This window comes from Pestalotiopsis fici (assembly GCF_000516985.1).
Source record: "Pestalotiopsis fici W106-1 unplaced genomic scaffold PFICI_Scf_3, whole genome shotgun sequence".
Taxonomy (NCBI): domain Eukaryota; kingdom Fungi; phylum Ascomycota; class Sordariomycetes; order Amphisphaeriales; family Sporocadaceae; genus Pestalotiopsis; species Pestalotiopsis fici.
Genome location: NW_006917093.1, coordinates 2,628,662 through 2,640,695, shown reverse-complemented (window position 1 = coordinate 2,640,695; position 12,034 = coordinate 2,628,662). Strand labels below are relative to the sequence as shown.

General features: G+C 47.6%; 5 protein-coding genes across 5 annotated transcripts; 2 read left to right on the top strand and 3 right to left on the bottom strand.

Moving 5' to 3' along the window:
• Nucleotides 1-95: 95 nt before the first annotated feature.
• Nucleotides 96-1,226, top strand: PFICI_04944 (uncharacterized protein; the record flags this gene model as incomplete). The annotated part of the gene is made up of 1 exon (XM_007833525.1): nucleotides 96-1,226. The coding sequence occupies one exon, from the start codon at nucleotides 96-98 to the stop codon at nucleotides 1,224-1,226; it is 1,131 nt and encodes a 376-aa protein (XP_007831716.1).
• Nucleotides 1,227-3,194: 1,968 nt separating this feature from the next.
• PFICI_04943 (uncharacterized protein) lies at nucleotides 3,195-3,983 on the top strand (the record flags this gene model as incomplete). Its single annotated transcript, XM_007833524.1, has 1 exon — nucleotides 3,195-3,983. The coding sequence occupies one exon, from the start codon at nucleotides 3,195-3,197 to the stop codon at nucleotides 3,981-3,983; it is 789 nt and encodes a 262-aa protein (XP_007831715.1).
• A 288-nt stretch (nucleotides 3,984-4,271) lies between these two features.
• Nucleotides 4,272-6,105, bottom strand: PFICI_04942 (uncharacterized protein; the record flags this gene model as incomplete). The annotated part of the gene is made up of 2 exons (XM_007833523.1): nucleotides 4,272-4,396; nucleotides 4,482-6,105. 2 exons carry the CDS (start codon nucleotides 6,103-6,105, stop codon nucleotides 4,272-4,274), a joined length of 1,749 nt encoding a protein of 582 aa, XP_007831714.1.
• Nucleotides 6,106-6,985: 880 nt separating this feature from the next.
• Nucleotides 6,986-9,694, bottom strand: PFICI_04941 (uncharacterized protein; the record flags this gene model as incomplete). The annotated part of the gene is made up of 1 exon (XM_007833522.1): nucleotides 6,986-9,694. One exon carries the CDS (start codon nucleotides 9,692-9,694, stop codon nucleotides 6,986-6,988), a length of 2,709 nt encoding a protein of 902 aa, XP_007831713.1.
• A 649-nt stretch (nucleotides 9,695-10,343) lies between these two features.
• Nucleotides 10,344-11,466, bottom strand: PFICI_04940 (uncharacterized protein; the record flags this gene model as incomplete). Its single annotated transcript, XM_007833521.1, has 3 exons — nucleotides 10,344-10,497; nucleotides 10,602-11,285; nucleotides 11,339-11,466. The coding sequence occupies 3 exons, from the start codon at nucleotides 11,464-11,466 to the stop codon at nucleotides 10,344-10,346; spliced, it is 966 nt and encodes a 321-aa protein (XP_007831712.1).
• Between the last annotated feature and the right edge of the window lie 568 nt (nucleotides 11,467-12,034).

Below are 12,034 nucleotides of genomic sequence, written 5' to 3'. Positions count from 1 at the left end.
ATGTATAAACACGTGGTAGAAAGCATGGAGTAAGCGCGCAGGTATGAGAATATTTTCAGTATGAATCGGACTTCTGACAGTCGTGATGAAGCACAATGCACTTGAAGCTGTGCATGACATCCTTCATCTTTCAGACTCTTCTACACTCTATCCTCGCTCTTGTCCTATACCAGGACACTGGCTCGTATTCCCCGTCACTACTGACCAAGTGGTGGATCTGGGGCTGCGTCGCCACGGTGGCGGCCGTCATCTTGGTCTTGGGCAGCACTTACATCCTACGACAAGGAGCCTATGAGCTCTTCCTCATCTCACACATTGTCATGGCCGTTATATGCGTGGTCGGTTGCTGGTATCACGTGTACATTGGGTACGAGAATACCTTTGGCTACGAAACCTGGCTCTACGCCACTATTGGGGTTTGGTTTTTCGATCGATTGGTTCGACTGGCTCGCGTCTTGAAAGGCGGTTTCCGACACTCCATTGTGACCGAGATCAGTCCCACGATTGTCCGTCTCGACATACCGAGCATCCGGTGGGCCGCACCGGGGCACTGCGTCTATGTCTACTTTCCCACGCTGAATCCTCTCAAGCCTTGGGAGAACCACCCTTTCTCCATGGTCCAAACCGCGGCGCTCGCTCGGCAAAAGCACAATGTTAGTCAATCGGCAACAGACTTTCGCGACTCCAAAGACGACACAGTACAGACCAGGTCAGCCGCCGTGGCTCATGGCAGTCCCTACACCACTGCAGGAGTAACACTGTTTGTCCGTAAGACCGAAGGCATGACAAAGTCCATCAAGCCGCATCATGGACTTTTGACTTTGGTCGAAGGGCCATACCCCACCAACCATATTAAGTCGGTCCTACAGAGTGACCGACTACTATTGGTGGGAGGTGGTATAGGCATCACCGGGCTCCTGCCCTTTGTGACGCGTTACCCAAACGTGAAGCTTCTCTACAGCATAAAGGCGGCGGATCAACCCTTTTTGGATGTCCTCGGGCCCTTATTGGATGTAGGGCAAGAGAAGGAGATCGTGGTTGGGCGCAGGTTGAATCTGGATGCGCTGCTACAAGACGAGGCCGAGACAGGGTGGTCCAAGATAGCCGTGTTGGTGTGCGGGCCAACGGGTATGTGTAACGACATCAGGACAATCGTCTCCAGATTGAGCAGAGAGAAAGCCAATGCTTGCACCTTCGAGCTGGAAGTTGACGCTTTAGCTTGGTAATAGCAACACACAGGCAATCCAGCCTTCAAGGAAGTAAAAAGAAAAAGAAGACGAACAGGCTAGAGCAATATATGCCCAACAAAAGATACTATGGAAAACAATACTCAAGTGAATTCAGTACTCCAATGAAACTGGTATCTTGACTTTGTTGCGCGTACCAGTTCACGTTATTGGCGCTGTTGGCGAAGTGCTCTGGTCAGTGTCTGGGTCTGAGTACGCCTACAACAAGGCAGCTCTGCACATGAAATCAACTCTTCAGGCTGTTACTATGTTCACGTTGGCTGTCAACTCTCTTTTGGGATTGGCGGTATCACCGGTAGCCCACAACCGAAATTCATCATCTTATTTTCTTCGTTTAACGACACTATGGCCACAGCTTCTATTGTGTTTGGTATGCTGTTGTGGATGACGGATTGAACAGAAATACATTACCAACACATACATCTGAGGGGCCTTCCCCGGTCTTTTCTGCCCCTATTGGTTCGGAACAAGGTCCCTTGTCTAAAGTTGATAAGGAGAAGAGATGGGGAGTACTTAGATTATCAGGATTGTCCGTTTCTTTGGTAAATACCAGAATTTTTCGTATCGCCAACCCCCGAGTGAGTTCGCACCTATGGTGTGGAGAAGCTGGGGAATCAGAAGTCATTCCACAACATAGGAAGTTAGGAACGGCCCGCCTTTGACCAAGTGCCGAATTGGAGCATGGATCCTGGGCAAGCATAGCAAAGAATGGGTGACTCTGCCTGCAGGAGTTGGAGAGAAAGTTTGAGCAAATTGTCTATCAACAATCAGTCACTACCCATGGAGACCCGCATAGGCTTCTCACCAGGATCGGGCATAATCAAATATGACCGAACCAATGAAAAGGAAATTTAGAAAGAAAAGAAAAATAAATAAGCTTTTATCAGACCAAATGTCACCTTCTCAAATTGAGAATTTAACAAAGACTTACTATACTGTTCCTAGAGACTTCAATTCGAGGTGCCCCTACCCAACACGGTGGGTTATCGTGATAGAATGCTTGCCTTTCAATTCTGCAGCCACCCAGTCTTAGTGAAGCCAAAAGCTTCGGATTGTTGGAAAGTATTTTCTCCTTGGCAGTAATACCTTGCTGCCTATGCATGTTGCAGAGGCGCCTAGCTATTAGTCCAATTCAAGTATGCCCGAATTGGTGTGCCCCTTGTCATGTCTTACTTTTCAAGAGTCTCACGCAGTTCAGCATTTGGCCGTGAAGTATGTCTCTTTGTACGCCTTCTTTCGAGCAGATTTTCGGTTGCATGCATTACGGCTATCGCCCCCATCTCACCGCTTCTTCCTTCTCCCTTTTATTTAGAGCTTCCAAACAAGTCTTGTATTGCATTTTTGCTGTTACCAAATCTCAGAAGTGGCGCATACTTGCTCATGGATTGACAATGACGCCGACCCAAAACCTCAAGGTCATGATTCTTATAGACTAGACGATCTCTTTTTGTCTGGGGAACCCGTTGCCAACCTGCCACTATTCACACAATGTTACTTCCAGACGGAACACGAATGACATGGTGAGAGGACCTGTTGCTGTATTGGACCTTGCATGGCAGACTGGATGCTCACTGATGTTAGCTTGCCCTGCATCCGCAACCGCAAACACCAGGCGCTCTTGGCACTTTGTGACTCCAGCAAACCCGACTACTACATGCGCGTTGGAATATCACCCGGCTGCTGGTATGTCTTTCGGTTTACCTTGGTGGATCTATAATGCAGAGAATAGATGCGGTATCACTGTGTTCAACATATCGTTCGCAAATTGGCTCATGTGAAACAATTTCTGTTAAAATATTCATTCGATTGGGCGCCAACTCTTTGACGCCGGGCTATGTAAAAGTAAAGCTGAAAGACTGAAGAGAATCCTTGAGGCTGAACTCCATCATTTGACCTGTTTCAATCCGCTATTCATAGAAGTCCATTCTGCCAGTAGGCCGAGTCACAATGTTTTATTCAAAGCTTCCCGCAGGCCTAAAGTCCATCGCCTCGAGGAGATATGCCACAGTTCGCGATCAGCAGAATAGCTCCCGGACGGGCGAAAAGTACGACCATATACTTACATCATGGCCTAATGGGTCCCACATAACCCCTTACGATATCCTGGAGCAACCAAAGGATCAACTATACAATAAGCGACGATTCTATCAACTTGTCATGGTATACCATCCGGACAGGTGGCAATACACATCCTATCATGGTGTTTCGAAAGCGGCCAGGGTAGAGCGCTATCGTCTCATTATAGAAGCAGACAAAATATTGTCCAATCCCGTCAAAAGGAAAGCATATGATGAGCGAGGCGTTGGATGGGGGCTTGGCTCACCTGCGGACCACGGTTCAAACAGGACAGGATTCCGAGAACACGAGTCCCACCATAAAGCTCACATGTATCGCCACCAGCAAGGACATGATGCAAAAAGGAATGCAACTTGGGAAGACTGGGAACAGTGGCGGGACCCAAGAAAGAGATATGAATCGAGTCAACGACAAGCTGTCATCATTTGTAACAGGAGCTTTGGTCTTGTCCTCTTGTTGCTTGCAATGATTGGGGGCTGCGGTCAGCTGGCACGGATGGATCACTTGACAACGGAAATCGCTCGGCAACGCGACCGAAACCACGGAGATCTTTGTGACCAGCTCCTGGAGGCTGAAAGTAGGCGAGCCATTGCAAATCGAGCAGAACTCGTGCAGGCCTTCTTGGTCCGACGAGCAGCAGCAAGCTTTGATGGACAATGAAATCCTGCAGTCCCTTTACACGTCACTTGGAAGGTTTCATACTCTATAGATCATTATGCCATTAGATCAATTCTTTGCCAAATCCTATTAGCGTCATTCAACGTGATATTCTAAGAAAGAAATTACAGGCAGCACATAATTTGTTCTCCTCATTCATTACATTTGCATTTCAACAAGTCGCTACCAAAATGAAAGCTGTAAATAGTTATGCCAGTCGCCTGGAATGGATTTCGACATGTGTCGTCGCTCACATGATCGTCTGAAACATTTCTTTGCCCTTGCGACTTCTCATATATAATCGAAAACACCAACGTCAACTTCTTGAGCCATTGGCGTGTAGTTCCATTCGTTGAACCATGCTTTGGAACTACCATTTCCACCATTAATTGTATTGTATACTCCAAGTAAAACGCCTGGTTGTTACACATCAGTATTGCCAAAAATTAAGACGGCCAAACCTTCATTGGAGTTAGCGATGCTTGCATAGTTCGAACTTACCTGTATAACTACCACTCCCACCTGAAAGATATATGGCATTGACGTCCCCCATGACAAGCAAGTCCGATGAGTCTGCAGCCCGTGAAACGCTGAAAGTGTAGGTATCAGGTGTAGACATCTGGATGTTCAAGTACATTTTTTGGCCATACCATGTTTCTGGTAAGTCTTGAACCACAGTGCTTGGTGGTGTTGTATCCGTTGCTCCGTCACATGTCGTTTGAAGTTTTATAACTTGATTGTCATCTTCGCCGCGCAGAATTCCAAGATCGATGTGCTGCAGTTGAGTGACGAAAGCCGTCATGCCGGCTTCCTCGCCCACCCTCAATGGCTCATATTCAATGCATACACTGAAATTGAAAAGACTTGCAGTCTGGCGGCGTCCCACAAGGCTGATGGGCCCAGCTGTGGTTAGATTTCCGGTCAAATTGGAAAACGATGGCGCCATTTCCAACGTACCCGGATGGGTAGTGGGCGATACGGAATAGGCATCAGAGTCTGGAAAGCGCCAGTTTACCCAGTGAGTGGGGATTTCTGTACCTCCAAAATTGACGTGATCGGGTGCATCAATATACGAACCAATTCCAGGGATGGTTGTATTAGTGACATCGAACGCCCAACCTTGCATTTTTCCGAAAATCGGGTCCAGCGTTGGCCAACCCTCATTCCAACTCACAGCATAGAGCAGAGTCTCTCGCCCCATTGGATATACCTGATAGTCTGGACCTGAACGTTTACCCAGTGCCACACCCCACCAGTTGCTATTGCTATCCTGAAATAAGTCCGCGTGACCAGTAGCTTGGAAGAATCGATCTGTCCCTGCGGCCGTAAGAATTGGATTTCCAGTGTAGCTCTCGTACGGCCCGGAGATATTCCTCGACCGAGCCACGGCAACCGCATGCTCTTTGCCGGTCCCTCCCTGTGCAATAAGCAGATAATAATAATCTTCGCGCTGAAAGATATGAGGGCTCTCTGGGTTTGATGCTCCGGTGCCGTTCCAGACGACGACTGGAACGGAAGACTCGCCAGTCTGCAAATCAACGGTCTGCTGGTAGATGCGACCCCACCCCGTGTGCATATAGACCGTTCCGTCTTCATGCCAGAATAGATCCGGATCTATCGCGCTCTTGCCGTGCATTTCGACCTCGACGGGATCACTCCAAGATTCTTCATCAAACAGAGACGCAGTAGTGAAGACAAAGTTCTTGAAATTTCGGCTGCCTGCTGCTCCGATGTGGACAAAGGTGCAGATGAGATAGAATGTCCCGTTGTGGTGACGCAAAGTCGGCGCCCATATGCCCCCTTCAGAACTATAGGTCAAGGTCGTTTTGAGATCAGGAATCTGCGTAGGGCGACTAAACACGCGGCTGGCCAGTTTCCAGTTCTGTAGGTCTCTGCTGGCATATATGGGGATCCCAGGAAAAGTCAAGAATGATGACGATGCGCAAAAGAATGTCTTGTCAAGTTCTTCGACGAATATGCAACTCGGATCAGGGTGGAATCCTGGGAGGATTGGGTTTGTGAAAGTGATATTCGTGTCTCTTTGCTCATATTGGAAGGCCTTGCCATGGACAGTTTGGCACCAGGCTAGTATAGTGCCGATGGCAACTCGAACACAGAACTTCATCTTGGACTAGACGATACTATTGCGTTCTAAGACGTACGTCTGATTTGTATTCATTCACTCTTTTATGTAGTTCACCAAGCTCCTCCTCTTTCTCTTCATCTCTTTGAGAGCCCTTTTCTTTCTCTTCTTCCCTGCCCCCTTCGCCTGACTGGAGCTGTAAGCTTTGTCATTGGAGCGGTTCTCAGCAAACCAAAGAAATTTTACCGGCCCAGATATTCAGAGAGCATCATTGGTGTATCGGAAACATTTTCATTGTTTGATAATTCAGCCGTCCATCAAATTAGCCCCCTTTCCGAGAAATGGCCTGCAATAGACCCTAATGCAACTAGATTGTCAACATGACCCCGCACTTCGCGTAGAGTTATCGCGATTGTCTCACCCTCGTTAGGACAAAAGGATTTTCTTTCAATGTCCATCGGAACTTGGATAATGCAAAGTGACTTCATGATCTTCCCTATGATAAGTTAGATTCTGCGACACTGCGAAACTTTCAATAATTACCAAAGCCGGTAGCATAACAAGCTATCACCTGAGCCATCGTGAAGGGAAAAGTAATCGGAGGAGTGCCTGAAAAGAAATGTTCGATTTGATCCTATCAAGCTATAAAATAGAGCTGCAAAGAGCTATCTGGTATATAAGAGCATATTATTTGCAGAGGGTAGTATCTACGTCAATGTGACAGTTTTCCTCGTTCATTTCGTAAATGATAACCATCTGTAATTTTACTCTTTAGCTTAAGATACTCAATAATGGATTGACTCAGCCACATGTGCTGATGCTACGACTTATTGGTGCCATTAAGCTTTTATTTGGTAATAAGAAAGCAGCTTTACGTAAAGGACTATCGCTCTATGAATACGCTGGCGACCTATACGTTCCTCTATGTAGTTGTAATCGTGATATTCGCCGATGTTAGCCCATCAGCCTTGGCCGTAAGGACGATCTTGCCAGGCAGCCCCGATAATCCCTCGACGACTGCAAGCGCCAACCCGCTGAATGTGTTTCGAGACAAGGAAGTGAAACGAGTCATATCTGTCGGCAAGCCGTTGTCTGTTGCTACAATCCTTCCCTGTCCCTCTACAGAAAATGTAATCTTGTTCGCAGCTTCTGGTACGGTGTCGCCGTTACTGTCGAGGACAGTTACTGTGACAAAAGACAAGTCTTCCCCATCAGCGATAATCGTGGCTCGGTCTGCCGTAAGCTGTAAAGCAGCAGGCTTTCCAGTTGTTTTCTTGATATCCTCTGCCCACCTTGTCCCATTTTTATAGGTTATCACACTGACATTGCCTGCGGTGTAGATCGTATCATCCCAGCGGAAACGATACTCGAAAGCTCCCCTCTTTTTCCGGCCTTGCGATTTGCCATTTATGAATAGTTCTGCTTCATCGCCTGACGTAAACACATGCACCGGGGTTACCTGGCCGTCACGCTCTGGCCAATTCCAATGTGGGACAATATGTGCCATTGGTAGATCGGGGCGCCATCGTGATTGATATAGGAAGAATCTTTCCTTCTTGAATCCAGCCAGATCAATGATACCATAGTAAGAGCTGCGGGCTGAAGTACGATATGGTACTGGCTCACCAAGGTAATCAAAACCGCTCCAGACGATGCCACCAGCAACGAATGGATATTCGTCTTGTGTCTTGAACACTCGATCCGGAGAGGATCCAGAATCGGCAGTGTAGATTTCGTAGCCACTGATGGTGCTCGTAGTGGAATTTCCACCATGGCTATCATCTATCGGACAGCTGTCGTACTGGGTGACGGGAAAAGTAAAAGTACCCCGGCTGCTTGCGGAGGCGGCGACCTCAGAGCCAAATATCATTCTTTCTGGATACTCATTGTGGAATGGTTCGTATAGAGGATCGGTTCTGTAGCCTGTGAGGTTGACGTATGCTTCACCATAGCGAGCTCCTTCCCCGAGGTAATTGATTCCTAGAACCTTCAACGCATTGGGAAACGCTTCACCCGGCACAGATCGAAAGATGGATGCAGTCGAGGGACGACTTGGATCCTCCATGGTCACAATATTGGTCAGATTCGCAGCGATCTGGCCGGCCAGTTCTTTGTCGTCACTTGCTTCAAGGACTTCATTACCAAAACTCCACAAGAAGATTGAAGGATGGTTTCGATCACGTCGAACAAACGCTCGCAAGTCAGCCTCGTGCCAATCTTGCCATATCAGACTAAAGTCCGAGTCACGCTTTCCCTCGGCCCAATTGTCAAATATCTCATCGAGAACGAGACATCCCAGCTCATCTGTGAGCTTCAGGAGTTCTGGTGCTGGCGGATTATGAGAGAGACGAATTGTGTTCACGCCGAGCTCTTGTAAAATTTGGAGCTGGCGAGTGGCAGCTCTAACATTGAAGGCAGTGCCAAGAGCGCCAAGATCATGATGTTGGTTCACACCTTGGATAAAAACCTTCTGACCATTGACATGCAAGCCGTTGTTAGGGTCGAAATCAATGGTGCGAATGCCAAACGTGCTAGTGTATGTATCCAGCAAGTCACCGTCATTATACAGGCGTGTATACGCCATATACATATTCGGGTGCTGTAGGGGTGGTGGACCCCAGAGATAGGGCTTTGAAATAGTTATAGTGCTGTTCACTTGGACTGTTGCACCAGGCGAGATACTTTGGGACCTTGCTGGAAATGTAGCGACCATCCTCCCAACACTTCCACTCGGTGAGTCGAAATTGTGGACTTCGGTGATGACTGTTATGTTGGACGTTTCGTTTGAAGCCTTATTTGATATCCGTACTGACAAGTCTAATGTCGCAGACTTCGAAGAAACCTCGCTAGAAACAAAGGTTGTACCGTACTGGGCTACATGAACAGCACTGTTGACCTTCTCAAGCCATACATTGCGGTAGATACCAGCCCCGGGATACCATCTTGAAAAAGAATCATCTTGCGGGTTCTCGACACGAATAGCCAAATTGTTGGTGTCCCCACTGAAATCGATGTAAGGCGTGAGGTCCATTCGAAACGAGTTGTAGCCGTACGGCCATCCTCCTACCAGCTGGCCATTCAGCCACACCATAGCGTAGGACATTGCGCCATCAACTTCGAGATAAATATGTTTTCCCCGGTCAGATGTGGAGATTTCAAGCGGGCGACGATACCAGCCAACTCCCTGGACCTGAAGGCGGCCCATGTCACCAGAGGTGATTGAGCGAGAAACAAAGGCTTCAGTTATTGCCCAGTCATGGGGCACCTCAACGTCGCTCCAGCTTGAGTCGTTGAATGATGGAGAGACATATGGAATCACAGTCTCGGGTTGGCCTACCGGCTGAGAGTAGTGATCAGTCTCGTTCGGGATGAAAGCATTTGCTGACGGCAGGATCCAAGGCTTCAGAACTTCCAAATCTTGTCCCGTGTTGTCTGGGCGCAAGTCATAAGTGATTCCATCTGGCGCCTTGGGCCATAATTGAAATTTCCATCCTTCGTGCAGTCTAGTTCTGTTGCGACCAGAGGTATCAGCCCGCGGAACTGCTGACGCTGAGCCAAAATTTTGATTTAGGCCAGCCAGGATGGTCGAGCCGAGGAAGAGGGAAAGAAAAGATGGATGTTTTGCATGCATGGCGGGTTTATTGTGAGATCACTTTCAATTTTTGTCCTGCCATGATATTTGGCAGACAGTGCTTGTCAGACCTTTGAAATATATAGAGTCCGGCGATTCTGAGATTTGCTTCTGGCCATGGACCTGTTAATGGAGGCCTTCTGACGTTGTATCGAACAGAAAATGCCCGTCTCGCGAGATTTCAATAGAGGGGCGTACGGGAATTATCCGCGCAAAAAGAGCCGGGAAGAGTATTGCATCCATTTCAGCGGCAGCCCGTACTCTCGTGCTTTCATACCCCGAGGTTTTCGGTGCAGCGGACAACATTCGTGAAATGATTGTTTCTCCCTCTCAGCGCCACAACATTGCTTGGTGGGTCTTGGCACGGGATTGATTTCAATCATAATGATTCTCCACCACTCAGCTGCGCTCACGCCTACGCAGTCCAAACTATCAACTTTTTTCAAGGTTTCTTCTTTGCGTTGGTAATTAGAGTTTGAGTCGACAGTATTGATCAGCACCTTCTTCTCTACCACTCCCCCCTCAGTGGACCTTTGGAAAGTGTTATCAAAGGGGATATTCTCACGGGAAGCCCTGGAACATATGGTGCAAATCTCATCATGGTTGCCTAGATAATATTCCCGCGTTTCCTTCATGCTTGAAACCAGACTCAGCTGAGCGATTCTCCATTATCTAGCATGATGGAGAGCCTGTTTGCCATCAAGTCGTGCCAAGGCTGTGTAGGATGTGCACCGTCAATGAAGAGATACTCCAGGGCTGAGTAAGTACATTTGCTAGACTTGTAGTCCGGCTTCGACGTCCCACTACAAACATGTGTTAGCCGAGTATAGTATCCGAATTCAGATCATGGAATGTGTTCATATTCATCAAGATGACCAGTGAAGAAAGTCTAGGAAAGATGACCTACGACTCGTAGGCTTCACGCCATGAAGTTGTATCTTTGTAGATCGCGGTCTCATTGAATTGACCAGGATCTTCAACGACAGTGCCGAAGAGACTGGTAATGTCAAAGTAATATACTGAAGTGTAAGCAAGATCGTGATCAATCTCTCTCGCCATTTTCTGCAGTCTGGCGTTTAAATCCTCAACGGCTGAACGAAGTTTGGCGAGGTCAGCGCCGTTGGCCATGTTGCTCGGAAATAGCCACATGGGAGGTACACTGAGGAAAAGGAAGTTACGTGCGCCAACATTGTGGAGATGGGTCGCTAGTTCCTTGTATCTGGCGATCACCTTTGAGTTGATCGCAGGATCCGTGCCATTGTATGATCGGTTCATATCATTATTACCGACCCATAGGGTATATAGAGTTTTTCTGGATGGCAGCAACCCGCTTTGGTCTGCGTACGGCTCGAATTTCTCGTTCACTTGCTCATCCATGTCGTGCGTTGCGGTGGTAATGATATCAACATCAACAACGGCGCCGCTGAGAGCGAGATCATAACCGAGAACGGTAGATGTATTGTACTTCATGGCAAGATATTGAGGCCACATCTTTCCATTGGAACTTGTTTTGCCCGTGTTTCCAAACGGAATTCCCAACGATGGTTGAGTTCCATTGACGTCGAACCGAATATCAGTCCAGGAGTCTCCACTAAATAATTGTCAAGCTTTGAATACCTACCTGTCACCTCAAGATTTACTCACAAGGAGACGATATTTGCCAAATTTGACAATGTCAGTGCTCTTTCTGATCCGGCTGCATAACTCAAAGGAGTACCGGTCGAGGATGGTGTGGCTGTGATGCCAAGAACAGAAAGGGCTGCGTTTCGCATGATAGACAAATGATGTGCCAAGCAATTTGAAGATAGAATTTCATGCCGAGGACGGACTGTGAGCCCAACATAATACCTACATAGGCGGTACGTCTTGCATAAAGTGAAAGGACATGGAAGTAAAGATGTTGCGAAGCCTTTTGTGCAATAGATTGTCATTTGCTTTGTATTGACGGAAAAACTTAGGATCGTAGTTATCCAAGGTGGGCCCGGCTTTGAAACAGAAATTATACAATTCACGTGGCATGGCTATACACTCGATATTGTGATAAAACGGACCCCAGGATGGCAGCTGGCTTGGAATTTTGAAAATCGGCATCCAAACCTTACCTTCGGCCATTAGAACGACGAAATCGCGGGGTGCATCGTTAGGATGTCTTGGCAATAAGTACATATTTATCTGATGAAGCTGAGATATGGAGGGCGGAATACATGCATCCTGTTCGTTTCTTCACGCAACAGGTCGTGATAGAAACGGTTAAGAATGTCAGCTACAAGTATTTACATTTCTTCTGCCTTGCCATTCCCATGTTTCTGAGGCGATGGTGAGCCAGATGTCAGAGTTCCA